The sequence below is a fragment of the Gekko japonicus genome, unplaced genomic scaffold (genome assembly GCF_001447785.1).
Source record: "Gekko japonicus isolate JY-2015 unplaced genomic scaffold, Gekko_japonicus_V1.1 scaffold554, whole genome shotgun sequence".
In the NCBI taxonomy this organism is placed as follows: domain Eukaryota; kingdom Metazoa; phylum Chordata; class Lepidosauria; order Squamata; family Gekkonidae; genus Gekko; species Gekko japonicus.
In genome coordinates this window covers 478,166-495,485 of record NW_015171520.1, presented here as the reverse complement: position 1 = coordinate 495,485, position 17,320 = coordinate 478,166, and the positions used below count along the sequence as shown (strand labels likewise).

The 17,320-nt window shown below is 45.1% G+C and overlaps 1 protein-coding gene across 1 annotated transcript in view; it reads left to right on the top strand.

Annotated features, from left to right (window-relative positions):
* LOC107117336 (C-type lectin domain family 2 member B-like) overlaps positions 1-14,816 on the top strand; it is a 63,458-nt gene extending 48,642 nt beyond the window's left edge. Inside the window, exons 3-7 of the mRNA XM_015419431.1 lie at positions 1,130-1,280; positions 3,106-3,198; positions 6,962-7,140; positions 10,659-10,756; positions 14,163-14,816. Of these exons, the coding sequence (XP_015274917.1) occupies positions 1,145-1,280; positions 3,106-3,198; positions 6,962-7,140; positions 10,659-10,756; positions 14,163-14,277 (621 nt within the window). The 5' untranslated portion in view covers positions 1,130-1,144 and the 3' untranslated portion in view covers positions 14,278-14,816. The remainder of the gene's footprint in view (positions 1-1,129; positions 1,281-3,105; positions 3,199-6,961; positions 7,141-10,658; positions 10,757-14,162) is intronic.
* The last annotated feature ends 2,504 nt before the right edge of the window (positions 14,817-17,320 follow it).

The following is a 17,320-nucleotide window of genomic DNA, read 5'->3' as shown; positions in this document are numbered from 1 at the left end:
GGAGTCTTGCTTCCTGGCTGTGGGGCAGAGAGCCAGGAATGATGAAATCCCAAGGCCTCCTTAGGTTGGTCTGGTGTTCTCCCTGTCTTTCAAAATCTGTAGGAAGATGAGAGATGCAGAAGGGCTAACATGCATTTGGATGTGATATGCTTTAGGTGGCTGGATTCAGCTTTATCGACAGTGAAGTTTGGAACGCAGAACTTATTTTTGTATATGATTTGGTTCTAAGTAGTGAAGATTACCCTTCACAGGAATTCTGGGGTTTGGGGTTTAAGCCCCTCCGTGTTCCAAGGCATAAATGTCCAATCTGGTTTTCATGAAACTACCATTATGCATGTGTGTATTCAGCCTTAGTGAAAAATAGACCTAGGAGAGCTCTTCCAAGGTGAGATTATAACTGCAACCCCAGTTTGAGGACATGTTGACTTTCAGTTTGCATGCATTCACTGAAATGCACACCAGAAAGCTTTCAATGTGGATGATTTTGAGCATGTACCACAAAATCTGATTTTTCCAGAAATTACTAAAGTAATATCTTTTCAGTGGTTAGTATTTTGAAATTCTGTGTTCTTAGGGGTTTTATATGATTAAAATGAACTGCAAGATCCCAAAAGATAAGAATTTGGGAATTACTTTGGAGTCTGTTCCAGTTGTCAGAAAAAGATTCCTGCAATTAACTGCTCAGCTGAACAATGTAAACTGGGATCAGCCAGCGCATGTGAAGTCACCCTTCCCCATTCAATGAGGTGAAAATCCACACCATGACAGCTGACAGAAGCAGAGCAGATGATCTTGTGCAAATTGTTTCTGCTTGCAGGATTCATACAAACAGCTTTGAAAAGGAGCAATCCCAGTGCTGCCATGCAAGCAGGGAGGTTTGTGAAATTGTTAATGTGGCAGGAATATTGCTTTACTTTTCAGTGGTTTACATGGCAGGGCAAATATCCTCAGTAGGCTTCATGTGTTTCTTTACAGTAATTAAAAATATAAGATGTTTTAAAACTGATATTGTGAAAAAGTCAACAAACATCTAAAGTCTGTGCAAAATATAATGACTTCAGTAATGTTGGGCATCAAGCCCCTATGAATAATGTAGAAATGAAAATGTTTTCAACCATTTATAATGCAGGTATCGCTTTAAAGGATGGCTGTGGCGCTTATGGAGCATAATAACCATACTGAAGGTGAACCAGATGTCACGATAACTCTTATGAATGGTGGTACCCTAGAAAATGGGCCAGACAAGCCTGATGAACATTTGGATGCAAAAGGACAGGGTGGTAAGTTTAACTTGCTTTGCTGAGGACACAACTGAGGTTGAGGTACTGGCCTTTCCATGGAGGGGAGCCAAAGACTCCAGGCAAAAACAAAAGGAAATCTTGACTGTTTGGTAAACCCCATGAAGTTGTACTTGGTGAGCACTAGGGTGCAGTTGTGTAATTCTAAGAACTTCATTACTGGTAGCTTACATTTCTTTCCACAGTTAATATTGGTAGCATTTACATACTACCATGGGGCAGTCAGGTATAGTGGGAACATCTTGACAAATGTGACACTTCTTCCTTACAGCATTTGAGACTTATTGTTTTAAAGCCAAGTGTCTCCTGTTTTGTTTAATGTAAACATATTCCTTAGGGTTCCATATGTGGTAAGGCTAGCAACTGCTTGGGAGAAGCGGGGGGCAGGGGAAGGTTGCACAGGTCTTTATTCTGTTTCACTTAGCTTTGCCGTACTGTTCTGCCTAAGGTATAATGAAGAAACAGTCCAACTAGATTTCAAAGAACACCGTCCCACTCAAGTTCCTGAATTCAGGATTGGCTGTCCTTGGCACAAGCAGAACATTGGCTTAGAATAATCTGAATAGCTCACAAAATCTTCCATACTCCGCTTGGTGCCTCCAAAAAGGCAGCGAAGTCAGAGAACCTAGATGAGCAAAAAGCCATGCAGAACAGAGGGCTGCAGGGGGGGGGGGGGCAGAATCACCACAGTTCCCGTCAATGATATTTCTGCTGGTGCAAGAGGGAGACGTGTTGATGAGAGCTTCTGATCCTCCATGGCTTTCGGTCCCTGTGGGTCCCCCAAACATGGGCATTACTTGGGGGAGGGGTGCTTCAAAAGAACTACTGAGGAAGGGGAGTGTGATAAAGTCTGCGGGTGTCTTCCACTCTTGGTTCCTAAGATCCAACTCATTATGGATCATTAATTAGTAGAAACATCAAAATGGAGTAGTGTTCAGTTCTGCTATTAAAACATGGGCCACTGTAATTCCTGTGTGCCCCCAAAGGGATTTGAACTCCACCTCCTGCAGCTCCATCTCCCTTCCATCCTAAGATCAGGCAGAAGGGGAACAGAGGACTTGAGTGCTGATCCAGACTCCTGGATCCCAATCGGGATCAGAGCCCCCTCCCCAGTTCCCCTGTGGGAGGTGGCAACGTTTGTGAAATTTCATCGTTGAGAAAACAGATTTGTGTAGCCTGTATTAGATGTGTTGAAAGTCAAACATTATAAATTTTCCCTGAGATGTTCTTCTGCATCTTGGGACACAAACTCCTGCACCTGTACTTTCAATTTTAAGTCTGCCTTTTTGTCCCTTGAGGCTCCCAGATGGCCATTGTTAAGGTCCCAGGGCCCTGGGGGTTCATCCAGGAAGGCTGGGGGGGGGGCATTCGTTGAGCACAACTGAGTGATGTTTGGGAAGCTTCCTAGTCTTATAGCTTTGCAAAGATCTTCCAGCTGCAGCAGTCACTTTCCCTGTCCCCATAACACAACAGTGACGAGCAGGGAAGTGGCTGCCCTTCAAGATTCTCCAGTTTTCCTGACTTCGGATCTGAGGCAGACTTGAGAGAGTCACAGAAGCTGAGGAGAGTCTCCCTGCTTGGAAACAGTGCCAACCTGCTACTTGCTTTTTCTTTAGCAGGGCTGTTTCTAAAAGTGCCCCATGCTTTTGTTGGCCAACCAATCATTGCCAAGGCTTCAGTCATCTGGATTCAGTCACAGCTTGTTCACCCCAAACCTCAGGACAGCCAATAGCAGAGCCTGGGGGCTTGGGTGGGAAAATGTATCTCTGGCTTTTAAATACCTTTCTCTTTTCTTTTCTTTTTAAAGCTTGTCAAAAGTTCAAGAAGAAAAGTATCATTATCATAACTGTATTACTTTTGTTGCTCCTGGGCTCAGTCATTGGCAATATCATTCAGGCTGGTGAGTTCTTAATCGCCTTCTGCTATTATTTATCTTGCATGATGCTGTGTTGTTGCTTTTTTAATCTGTTTCTTATCTGGACCTAAATGCATTGATAAACACTTTTCTAAAGTTTCTACTAAATCTCTTGTTGCAAGTCTGTTCCTGCTTTTTCATTGCATCCTCATTCCTCCATTGTATTATTATTATTATTTTATTTTTCGGCTTTTTATTCCACCCTCCCCAAGCAGGCTCAGGGCAGATCGCAACAAACAGAGTCAAAGACTCATTTCAATAAAATTACATTACGTTAAAATAATTAAAACAGTAAAATTCAGAGGTAGCAGCCATTTACATAAGACTGTTAAGGCTATATATAATCAGAACATTTCAGTAGATTGGGAACTAAAGCAGGGGGGCCAACTAAGATGGATGCCCACCACCTCACCCGAAGACCTGGCGGAACAGGCCCATTTTACAGGCTCTGTGGAACAATAAAAGGTCCCGCAAGGCCCTGATCTCCAGTGGGAGCTGATTCCACCCAACCAGCGTCAGGACAGAAAAAGCCCTGGCCCTGGTCGGGACTAGGCAGACATCCTTTGCGCTGGGGATAACCAGTAGGTGCTGATCCAGTGAGCACAAGGCTCTTCAGGGCACATATGGGAAAGGCAGTCCTTCAGATATGTCGGTCCCAGGCATCGTAAGGTTTTAATGGCTAATACCAGCACCTTGAAATAGATCAGTACTCAATTGGTAGTCAGTGCAAGCGGCACAAATACCAGCTGGATGCATGGCCGCACAAGTGATGCTGTCAGCAGGCATGCCGCTGCATTCTGCACTACCTGGCATTTCTGGATCAAACTCAAGGACAAGCCTGTGTAAAGCAAGTTACAGTTATCAAGCTGGGAAGCTACCATTGCATGGGTCACTGTAGCCAAGTCCTGGGTGGAGAGGTGGGGGCCATTTTCTGATCTGCCAAAGACAGAAAATGGTAGACCTGGCAACTTCAGTGACCTGCGCCTCCATGGAAAGTGAAGTATCCAGGATCACTCCCAGGCTCCTCACCTTCTGGGCTGGCACAAGTGGCACACCATCCAGGGTGGACAGCCCGATCCCCGCCTCAACCCCCCCCCCCCAACTCAGTAGAGGACCTCTGTCTTCATTGGATTAGGTTTCAACCAACTCTGCCGCAACCAACCAGCCATGGCCTCCAACACCCTGGTCAGATTCTCTGAGGTGGAGTCCGGGCAACTGTCCAATAACAGAGTTGGGTGTCATCCACATATTGGTGACATCCCAAACCCTCAGGCCAACTGGACGAGGGGGCGCATGTAGATGCTGAACAACATTGGCAAGAGGATCGCCCCCTGAGGCACACCACACTCAAGTGGGTGTTGCAGGGAGATCCTCTCGCCAAGCTCCACTCTCTGTCCCTGATCAGAGAAAGGAGGAAAACCATTGAAGGATAGTCCTCTGAATCCCACTGTTGGTGAGGCAGTGGGTCATAAGATCATAGTCAACTATATTGAACACTGCTGTTATATCTAATAGCAGCAGCAGCACAGACCTTCCCCAATTCAGGTGCCTCTGGAGGTCATCTGTAAGGGCGACCAACATTGTCTCCATCCCAAGACCAGGGCAGAAACCGGACTGGAAGGGGTCGAGGACAGATGTGTCATCCAAGAAAACCTGGAGCTGCTTGACCACCGTCCTCTCAACTACCTTACCCAGAAACAGTAAATTTGAAACTGAGCGGTAGTTGGCTAGGACCATTGGGTCCAAAGTTGGTTTCTTCAAGAGCGGACAAACTACTGCCTCCTTTAACCCCACTGGGAAAGTCCATGATGAGAGGTACAGATTAATGACATCTCCCAGGAGACCCAAATAGTATCCCCACAGGCCTTGACCAGCCAGGATGGACATGGGTCAAGAAGGCAAGTGGCTGGTCTCACAGCTGCCAGGACCTTGTCGACATCTTCCTGAGAGAGCTGGCTGAAGTGATCCAATATATGAGCCCGCTTGCGGGGAGGGCGGGGTATAAATTTGAATAAGTAATAAATAAATAAATAAATAGGACCTGAAGACGGACAAGGGACTTCCAGTTCCTTTACTCTATTAATGGTGGTCAGCAGGCCCTGGAGGAGTGAAGACTTTATCAGCAAAATATATCGCAAAAACCTCACAGCCTATCTCCAATTCACTAGCGTTTGGTTTACCTTGTGACAAAGAAGTTAATGACGGAATAGTTATAAATAATTGGGTTGGGTGCGACTTCACTGACGCAATGGAGGCCACATAGAACTCTCTCTTTGTGGACTTCAGTGCCATCTCACAGACCTTCATAAATGATCTGTAAGATGTTCTTGCCACTCCATCATGAGTACACTGACACACTCGCTTAAGCTGACTCAGCTCTCGCTTCATCCTCCGAAGCTCCGAGGTATACCACAGGGCAGTTTTGGTCCAAGGGCAAAGAGGGTGCGTGGGGGGGGGAATATTGTTGATGGCTTTGGAGAGCCAGGAATACCAATCCTGCACCAGCACGATTCCCCAGGGGGCATCGGATCCCACAGAACAGCCTGAAGCTGATCTGGGTTCATTTGGCTCCACAGGAGAGCATAAATGCACTCGCCACCTAAACAGGGAGGATTTGGCATGCCCAGCCGGACATGTAGAGTCAGACCTTTAGAGCTTCAGCAGCCACCAGTTCCACATTAATCCCCATCCCAAAAATCAAGTCCAGTGTATGGCCTGTTTGATGTGTGGGGGGTGATATAAATTGGGAGAGTCCCAATGACTCCATGGACGACACTAAGTCCGTGGCCTGAGAAGATGCCACATCATCAACATGGCCGTTTAAGTCTCCCAAGATGAAAAGCCTGGGGTACTCCAGTGCCCACCCGGGTTATCTGTTGATGTATTAGGCAATCGGTACACCAGCCAGATAGCCAAACTCTCCTCGGTCTCTCATGCCGGGCCGACACATTCAATACCAGAAATTTTTGGTGCAGGGAGCGCCCTAAAGGAAAATGATTCTCGGATGAGCAATGACACTCCCCCGCCCCCACCTGATTATCTGGGACTGTTGCAGGACCGAGAACCCAGGTGGGGCAAGTTGCTTAAGGGTGACAGTTTCACCCTTCTGCACCCAGGTCTTGGTCACACAAGCCAGGTCTATATTTTGCTCTGCGAGATATTTGCACAGAACAGAGGTCTTATTATTTATATTTCTAGGGATGGGGCATAGGAGGAAAGAAGTCTGAGCAGTACCATATCTCTGTTCTCTTCCATTCTGTTTAATGGAATATGTCCAATCCTACTGCTATTTGCAAGTACTACTACTGTCCCTCCTTTCAGACTGTAAATCTGCAGATGACGTGAAGGGGGACCAGTGCTTTGTGTCGCCAGGCAAAGGTCTTCCTGGAATAACAGAACAGACAGTATCTGTTAAACTATAAATGCATTGATGTTTTTAAAGTTTCTTGTGCTACTTGGGCCTTGGAATTAGAAACAAAATTAAATGGCCCACAAACAAAAGGGCTCCTGAATAATCTGCTGGCTTTTAAGCATTTAAATTAGCTCCCTCTAACATGTGTTGCACCAAGATCAAAAGGACAGAAATCTGGTTTGCAGAAATCCTGAAGCCAGCCTAAACGAATAATTTAGAAAGCTTTTCTACTTTCTTCCCCTGCCTAAATGAGCCTCAGAAATGCTGTAGTTACCCCCTCAGAGCAGCAGCAGGAGATGGTGGCGGATCTTAACACCTTTTGTTTCCTTCTTTTAGTACAAAAACCACAATCGCAAGCTCCTCTGAACCTGTGGAATGGCTGTCCGCTTGGTTGGATTAAAAAGGAAACTTCGTGTTACTTTGTCTCTCATGGGCAGCAGGACTGGGACTCCAGCCAGACCAACTGCTCTTCTTATGGTGCTTCTTTGTTGACACTTGACTCTAAGCAAGAATGGGTGAGAGAGCCAAGCTGTTTAGGTTTTGCGACTGGAAATGTGTGGTGGTTCATGGTTGCTGGACAAAACTTTGTGGTGGTTAAGAACAAAAGGACATCCCTTTGTATTTGCAGTCTTCTGTGCTTTCTCTAAGCGTGACTGAGGGGTGGGGAGTCTGGATTAAATCCAAAATGATGGTTTGTACTTGTCATTGTAAAGAGTCAAGACTCCAACCTATAGATATAAACCCTCCAGAAATTTTGATGCCATGGAGGAAAAAGGCTTCTTTGGATAAAAATTGACATTTTGGGGGGTGGGGGGATTAAAATGTATGCAGTACTTTCATACCAAACCTAAACTTTAACGGAACAACACAAAATGCATCATTTATAATGTAAAATTGTGTAGTTTGGCAAATGTATGGAAATTAGTATAAATCTTTGTTTTCTCAAAGAAAAATTGCAAGCATACCCAGTACTTGCAAAAGAGTTGCAGATTGTTGCAGCCTACCACAGCATGTGTACCTGTAATGTTTGCCATCCCAGAGGTGTCAAACTCATTTGTTACAAGAGCCAGATCTGACATACATGTCACTTTGGCGAACTGGTCCTTGTGTGCCATAAATGTAATGCCAGATACTGGAGATATAAAGTTTATAGAAAACACAGACAGACCCAATCAATGATACTATTTTTTTCCAAAATATAAACATGCTTAAAATATTAACACTCTTACAGCATTTCTTTTATTTAACAGTCTTTGATAACTGACACCTCTTGCTCTGAATTATTGCATCAATCTGGACTCAACAACTGTGCTATGACAATCTTGAGTATGTTGTTTAGGAGTGTATCTAAGATGAAACTCTACTTTTGATTTATTTACATTAATTACAAAAAAGAGCTGTTCACAGATGTACGTTGTCCTAAACCGAATGTAGCAAAAACCTTAAATTGGGGGTAATTCAGACCCTAAAACTGATAAATCTAATGCTGACATCAGAAATCTTACCATTCAATACAGCATCACACTGCTCCTCCATCTATCTGTGATTTGTGGTATCCTTTCGTTGGTAGGTGGGGAGCAGTGTGAATGTCCCATTTTGTTGACTGTACTGACTCACAATGTGTAATCTGCCTTGAGTACACCTCCCACTTTAGAGAAGCTTTGCCTGTCAATCCCCTCTCTGCAGGAATAATCCCAGGGGTCCTCTTCCCTCTTTGAGAAAACACTTCCCCACTACTCTAGATGAGCAACTTTTTCTCTCTGCAACCCTGGAAGCATTTTTGTGTGTGAAGAAGGGTTTCTTCCCCCTCCCGCCAACATACACATATAACATAAACTCTCCAAAGAACTGGAGCCATTGCCCTCAATCCACCACAGATTCACCAGCCATGTGTCAATGACCAGAACTCCTAAATCAGCCCTTTCCCCCCAACATCCTGTGTGCTTCATCCACACCAATCCCCTCTCCCCCAAACCTCAAGTCTGATCCCACTGAACCACTCCTCTCCCAGCACTTCAGTCCCACTTAGAGCCCTGACCTTCCACCAAGACACACACATACACCCCATGGTGCTGAGGTTTGAGCATGGGGACTAACAGCTGGGAGACCCGGGTTCATAAGCCCCCCTTTGCCATGGAAGTTGCTGGGTGACTTTGGGCCAGTCATTCTCTCATCTTAACATACTTTGTATCAGGGTGTTTTTTTTGGTGAGAACAAAAACATGAAAGGGGGAGAATGATACTTGTAAATTCTTTTGTGTCCCTATTTGGGGAGAAAAGCAAGGTATAGATGCCTAGAAAATAAAAACAATGCAACAAAATCTCTTCAGTTCTTTGAGGGTAGCTCAAGACTCCTGTTTTATCTTAGCCTCCAAGTACACCCCTGCTCTTGCATGCCACTCCCCAAACAAAACACTCAGCACCTTCCCTCACCCCAACAGCTGTATTTCTCCTCCCCTCCCATGACTTCCCAAGTGCATTTTCCACCATGCCCCTCCATTGCATGCACTTCAACCCTTCCCTTCTGATCCCCTCCCTCCAGTCCCTTATTACCCACCCCCATACACTCTGGCATTCCCATTCCTGCACTTCCCCTCATGCCAGGTCCTATCAGCAGCTCTCCACCACCACCTTCACACGTAATGACTTTCTCCCTCCTTTCTTTTTCCCCTCTTTCCAAAGGGCTGCCTCTCTGGCATTGCAGTGGAGAAAAAGTGAGAGGGCGGGCAGTGGTGAAGGAGGCAGCTTCTGCTGCTGAAGCAAAGGGGGAGGCCCAGCAAACATGTGCACTGATGGGGAGATGGTGATCCCCCCCACCTCTGACAGGAGAAGGTGATCCCCCCCCCACATGCATAGCCAGGCCCAACTGAGAGAGAGAGGAAGGGGGGACCCTCCAGCCAGCCAACTTTACGCAGGTCTTTTTTCTGCCCTTGCCACCACTGCCACCACCCTCTTCATCCTGGCTCATGGGCCAGATAACAGACCTGGACAGGCTGGTTCTGTCCCTTGGGTTGTATGTTTGACACCCCTGGAGGTAAGGGGGGAAATGGACAATAGAAAACAAATTCTCTAGTAAATAGAAGAAAGTATATTAGTCTGTCAGAAGCTCTCCCATACAGTCACAATGGGTAGCTAAACTTTATAACATTGAAAACACTGATTTCTTTAATAATGCATTATTATTAAACATATTCTAGCATATTAATCATTGTCCAAATTATTCACATATAAATCACCTCCACTCTGCCAATGTTGTGTATATGTCCTTTCTTTCTTTCTCTCTCTCTCTCTCTCTCTCTCTCTCTCTCTCTCTCTCTCTTTCTTTCTTTCTTTCTTTCTTTCTTTCTTTCTTTCTTTCTTTCCTCTACAATTTCCCAATTTTTACGATGGAAAACCTGAAAACATCCCTGGAAGAAATGTGTGTGGAGGGGAAGAGACACCCCTGTGTTTCCCCCCTCTTTCCAGGCCATTGCATCTCTTCTCCAGTCATTCATAGAGTTCATCCTTCCCTAATTCAGATGCTTCAGTAGCCATTGATATGGCTGGAGTACTGCTATGCTAGCCAGGAACACACTTGGCTTCATTAGGGGCAAAGACACTGGCCTTTTATTTCTGATTCAGAGCCACTAATTAAAAGTTCTTGGTTTTGTAACTGCAAAAGTGACTGTGGGGCTTCCCCTAGAAGACTTTTAAGAAAGTAGTTGGTGCAGAGTTTGGCATAATCCAAAACTGGGGAAGAGACATTTGAACACTGGTCTTCATAGTATCCTGTAACAATAAATTCCTCGGGCTAATTATATTATGTCCTAGAGAATAAGTAAATTCTTTTGTGCGCCAGCAACGGCAGAGAGAATTGACTGCAGGTAATAAAGTGCTAAATGCTGAGGGGATAGATTTTATTGATAATACATACTGTCACACAGGCTGTATAGAAGTAAATTTTAAAATGCAAAGTTTTTCAGCAATCTGCATAATTATAATTAACATATAAATGCATCTTGAAAGATAATAAACCTGATTGTTTTTAATTAAAGGCTTTAGTAAATAGCGGGGGACATGAGTGCTGGATTGATCTTCAGAGGAAGAAAGAAGATGAGCCCTGGAAGTGGCGAAATGGTTCAGACGTTACCCAGTGAGTGTTGTCATTTTCTGAACAAGTCAGTAGATTTGGGGTATGCTTAGAGAAATAGGTTTTCTAAAAGGGATTTTTTGTTAATCACACAAAATTTCACTTGAAGTTTTTTGGTGTTTTATGCATGCTGATAGACTTTTCCTGCTTGCATATCAGTTCTTGAACATTAGTCCAAATAGAAATAACGGGACTACTGCATGTTTTTGTTGCAGAAAACTCAGCCAAGTTTGGTTCTGGCATGTTTAAATATCTGAAACTTTATGCTAGTGAACAATAGTTGCATTTTTTTTCAGATGCATAAGAAATTAATGATTGACCCTGCCTTGGGTTCATTATGGTCTGTAGGTAGAAATCTTTTCTTAGATCAATGGCCTTCAAACTGGGGAGCCCTTGTAAGTTCACCTGGGTTTCCTGGAATCTGCAGTGGCGGGCAGGCTTACCAGACAGGCGACTTTCCAACCATAACCGATTAGGTGCTAAAATGAACAGCTGCTGAGGGCTGTCAGGAGGCATTCAATGAAAAAATTGTTCCTGGAAAGCAGGAAGTCTAAAATGACTGCTTTAGGCTAGGAAGAGGTTGCAGGTAGCTGCGTTGCCCAGAGCAAAATCCAGAACCATCCAAGTAACACACAACCTGTATGTAATCTTTTGAGTTCTCCAGAAGTGTTCATGAGGCTGAACATTTTAAAAAGGCAGGTGGGAATAAACAGATGTTTCAGACCATGATCTTGAGGCCTTGCCTCATTTATATTCCTTGTAAAATGGCTGAGCAGATAACACCGTTTAAAATGGTGGTGGTGTCAGGTTGCACTGTCGACATTCTGGAAGGAGAAGTAAAAAGAGGGAAGTATCGCATAGAAAATACAAAAGCTAGTAGTTGAGCATATGTTTCTCGAACACCAGACGGAACACACAGATCACTTAAAAGGCTGAGAGGAGAGAGAAAATGTGGTAGTTTTGTGTCAACAATATTGGAGATAAACTAGGTTAGTTGATCTAACAATAGTTTCTGCAGGAACTAGCCCAAGTAAAACTCCCTCATAAGACTATGTCCAAGAGCAGGTGTCTTTTTAAACAATATGAATCACTTGCTTTACAAACTATTCTAATCTCCCCTCACATTACCTACTATCCTGTTACATTTTAGGGGAGTTGTTGCAGACTGTCAGGACACCTTTGTTGAGACACTGCTGTCACTGCTTGTGTTTCATTTCCCTCCCTGGCATTTGGTATTGTGATTTCACTTAAGTAGGGACCGACATAAGACTTTTTCATATCCTAGTTGTTGCATATCTCCACGATACTCTTTCTCTCAATGATTTTCTGGTGCGTTGGGTACTGAAGACATGCTCAGCTCTTTCATTCCCTTTCGTAACCCGGAGAGTATTAAGAACCCTGCTGCAGTTTGAAAGTGCTCCTCAAGGTGTGGGAGGATTGCCTTGGCTGCCTCCCCACAAGCAGAAGTGGGGGGACGAGGGGTTCTGTCCCTGTCAAACATATCCCGGGTAGTACATTTTGAGGAGGAGCTCTGTGCAGTGGGGTTAATACCCATTCTGATGAAGGGAAAGGGACCTGTGTTAACCAGTTTGCACACCTGGGAGATGAATGATCTAACACTTCTGGGCACCAAACAGTGAGAGAAGGAAACAGGAACGAAGAGCACTGCTTACTAGCATGTTCAAGCTGAGACAAAGACCAGATGCTAGAAGGAAATGAGCAAGTGATGTGCTTCAGAATGGTAGTGGAACAAATTGGGGCAGGCAGAGAATGCAGAGCAAGGAGGGTAGAACCCCATGGCAGGCAGTCTACTGCTCGCTCTCACTTTCAAATAACCAGAGGATGGGGCTGTGACTCAGTGGTAGAGCATCTGCCTGGCATGCAAAGGGTCCCAAGTGTTCAATCCCCAGCCTCTCCAGTTTAAAAGGATCAGGTGTTGTGACAGACCTCTGCCTGAGACCCTGGAGGGCTGCTGCCACATGGCAGGAAAAGCGATGGGCGAAGTGCGGCTAATTCTGAGCCGCACCAAAGTTGAGACGCCGGGTGGGATCCCATGGATCCCCTGAGCCGTGGCGCGGCGCTCCCCGGCACGATCAGATGCCGGGGAGAAAGCGACGGTGGGAAGGGGGAGGCTGGCAAACTGCGCATGCTCACACATGCGCAGTTCGGCCAGGAGCCGGGGATGCGCCGGTGCAAGGATGCGCTGGCGATCCCACGGCAGCACTTGCCGCGGCCCTTCAGGATGAACCACCCAGGTAGGCGGTTCTTTTTTGGTGCGGGTTTTGGCCGGGAGGGGCGGATTGGGAACGGGCGCAGCATGATTCCCAGATGTTGCTGTGGGATCGCGCCCATTTGCTGCGGCCCCGATCCGTCCCTCTCCCGGCCCAAAACCTCTCATATGAACAGGGCCAGAGTTGATAATACTGTCCTTGACAGACCAGTATAAATGCAGCTTGTGCTCATTGCTCATGAAAATGGGCCATTCCTGTGAGTGGTGTAACTGCTGAAGAAGGTGCATGTTCAGGGCAGTTCTCCAGTGTTCAAAAACCCCCCACATATTTCAAGTGTCCTTACCCATGGAAAAGAAGGCACAATTGCTCAGGAATCCCTCCTCCTTTCGATGTCACATTAGTCATGTGAGTAACCCCTGTAGTTATTAGGAGAGTGAGCCAGGTGGAATATTGTCTGAACCAGCTCAGGGGGCTACAAGAAACTGGAACTGTGAGAAACTTTTGAGGTCAGAAGTCAGAAAAGGAGTGGCCGGAGAGAAACAGGTGAAGACCAGCAAAGGGCAGTGTTGTGCCAGTCAGTTTCTGTGAGACCTGGATTGGGAATAATTTGGTGGGAAAATTCACAAAATGGGTGTGTTGGGGATTAATTGTGCCTATTTTTCCTTAAACCCCAGGCAGTGGGGGAGTCCGCATGCATACATTCTAAGGAGGAAGAGGGTAAACAATTTGTACGCATAGGATATTTGACACACGTTTTCAGTGTTCATGCCCAAGAACAGAACAACTTTGTTTTTTAAAGGAAGAGGGGGAATCAAGAAGGACAGAACTATTTTGATGGTCAGAGTTGATACAAGATGAATCAGGATGGGTTTCCCAGAATGGGATTACTGGAACCATTGATAGGATTGTCTCAGGGCCAGAAGGAGAGGGAATAAAGGTTAAAAAAAACCCAAACAGGCAGCTGTTACGAATGATGTGGTCAGAAGCATTTGATGAACCATGGCTGGATATTTTGGGAGGGCTTTTGAGGAGCAGAAGAGGTGAGAAAGTGTGTGAAGGAAGAAGGAAGGAATATGGAGGAATAAGGCTCTCAACTGTATCATTCAAGGGTTTTTTGTCTGTATTGATGTGTGATGGAACAAGACTCCTGACTTACCTCTGGGCTGATTCTGTTGCAGGTTTGAAGTTAAAGGTACCGGTTTGTGTGCGTACGTGAGTCATGATATGGTCAGTTCTACAAACTGTGACAACATCCGTCACTGGCTATGCAGGAAACCAGTCCATGCTGCTTGAGAGAAACCTAAAACATTTACAAGTGTATATGGATCTTTCCATGAGTCGTCTGTAAAGGAGTAGCTTTTTCAGTCAGCTTGGGTTTGAGAGAAAAAGCAATAAAAACAATACATCAACATCTCTCTCCTGTCAGACTAGCTTGAAATGTATAAAGTTGCTAATAACCAGTGTTGGCTTTGTAACTCTTCTTGGACAGACGTCTTCCGTGGGTGGTGGGGCTGTGCATTATGACAATGTGATTGTATTTATTTGTCTGGCCTTAATTATATCCAAATTTTGCTTTAGAATTTTATTTAGTAATTTAAGTTGTCCAGATTTGTATGTGCCATTACTTTTTTTCTAATCTAAAAATAGTTGGACCTTATGTTTATAAATAACTTTTTAAAAATGAATTTTAAAATAATTTTTTAAAAAATCTAAATGTCCATTTAACTTCTGATGCTTTATATGTGTGACTGTTTTCATATTTTTATACTATTTTGTATGTATTTACATAAATAGTTGGCCCCACTGGTGGACCTCCTGATGGCACTGGTATTTCTGGCCACTGTGGGATACAGAGTGTTGGACTGGATGGGCCTTTGGCCTGATCCAACATTGGCATCTCTTATGTTCTTAAATAAAATTATTTACAATAGTCTCTAGCCCCTCTAGTCAGCTCCGTCTGTTCACAGTATGCTCTCTTTGGCTTTGTTCATGTGAGTAAATAGAAAGAAACTTGATGCATAAGATCAGGTGGTGGTATTTTTAAAACTAGATTACAGAAAGTAGTAAAGCTGCCCCTGGACTGTACCAGTGGAGCCTGCATGTGGAGACTGTGAGGTGAGAGACCATTCATACATCTCCTATACTTTTGGGCCTAAGCCAAAAGCTATGCAGTTGAGATTTTATACTAGCCACAAACACTTATGTTAGGATCTGCTATGCTTTAAGAGCCTTCATGGAACCAGAGAGACATGGAAATACAAGGCTGTGTGCTCTCCACATCTTCCATCCCAATTCCTTCACTAGCTGTAGGGCCAAATGAGGTTCACTGTTGAGAGATTTGTGAATGCCCTGTTTAGGGACTTTGTATGTTTCTCCCTAGCTCCATGGGGCAGGCGACTCTTCTGGAGTAATGATGTCCAACAAACATAATGCTGGGAGACAGTCAATGAACTTTAGCCATGGAAAATAAATTATATGAATATTGCTTTGTTTTGTTGTCATTCTAATGGAGGGAAAGTTTCTAAACCTCCATGGGGAGCACTTCCATTTGGGGTGAGAAAGAAGGTAACCCTGCTGTCAGTTCAGATGAAAAAAGAGGGGTGAGCAGTCATTGCTATCAAGTAGTTGCATCTTCTCCAGGAGATTAAGATGGGTAGCCATGTTTGTCTGTAGCAGTAGAAAATAGCAAGTGTCCAGTAGCACCTTAAAGACTAACAAAACTTGTGGCAGGGTATGAGCTTTCATGAGACATTGTCATTTGGTATCTGAAATCACTCTCCAAGAAAGATGGACTCACATTCTAGCTGTATCTGAAGAAGTAAGCAGTGATTTGCGAAAGATCATAGAGATGGGCACGAACCTAAAAAACCTGGTTTGGTTCAGGACAAACCTTGAACTTAGCCAAAAGGTCCCCACCAGAACCGAGCTGGTCTGGCAAGTTTGGTTCCCCCTTTCTCCCTGCCATGGTGAGGGGAAAAATTGGGGAGGATCGCCCAGGAAGTGTTCAATGGCTGGCAGCCATTTTAGCAGTCTGTTTCACTTCCCCCTGTTCAAAGCAGGGGAAGTGAAACCAACTGTTTAAATGGCCCGGAACAGATGAACTGAACAAAGGGCCAGTAAACGTTCAGGGAAGGTGCTGAACTGATCCAAGTTTATGCCAAATTTTGGCTCATTAGCTGGTTTGTGCCCATCCCTAAAAGCCTCATACCCTGCCACAAATTTTGTTAGTCTTTAAGCTGCTACTGGACTCTTGCTCTTCTCCAGGAGGTCTAGCTCACCTTTTGGAACCCCTGATAGTCAATTGAAAGATGGGTCTGACACAATGAATGCAGCACCAGGTGATGGAAACAAACGGCCATTGCACATCACACACCACAGAGAGCTTGTCTACTACCAACCAGTTTAGTGTTTTGTTGTTGCTAAAATGCTACACTTACGGCATTCAGCTGGACAACTAAGTTGGCTGGGTAACAAAGTGTTTCTCCCTCTTAGAACCTTTTCTACCTTGCAAGGCCATAGTTGAAACTAGATTTCTCTTAGATTGTAGGCAGGCTAACTTGTTACTAATTCATTGTATCATTGAAACAAATATTCTATAGAGTATCAGGTATAAGAAAAGTCTGATCTGCCAGTTATTTAATATGGACTTAGCTGGGCTAGGGCCAGCATCAAAGTTTTGCCTTTTTGGTCTCATACCTGTCGTCTCATCCACTGAGTGATGAGGTTCCTTCACAGATTGAGTCAAGGACTAAGGGCTGTTATTTAAACATTGGAATCTATACTTAGGCCCCGGTCACACGAGAGGTTTTGGGCCAGGAGAGGGATGGATCGGGGGTGCAGCAAACGGGCACGATCCCACAGCAACATCTGGGAAGCATGGCGCGCCCGTTCCCGATCCAGCCCTTCCACCCAAAACCCCGCATCAAAAATAAACCACCTACCTAGGTGGTTCTTCGGGAAAGGGCACACCAAGGCCGGCCGTGGGATCGCCAGCACGTCCTTCCGCCGGCACATCCCCGGCTCCTAGCCGAACTGTGCATGCTTAGACATGCGCAGTTCGGCAGCCTCCCCCTCCTGACTGTCGCTTCCTCCCCGGCATCTGATTGTGCCGGGGAGCAACAGCGCCGCAGCTCAGGGGATCCATGGGATCCCGCCGCGGCGTCTGTATTTTGGTGCGGCTTTTAAAAGCCGCACTTTGCCCGGGTTTTTTTCCTGCCGTGTGGCAGGGACCTTAGTTACCAGCTGGGGAGTAAAGAAAGCATCCATCCTACTTTGTTTGCTATATGGGTTTGCTGTATCCCCAAATGGATATGTTAGTTTTGACCCATTAGACTAG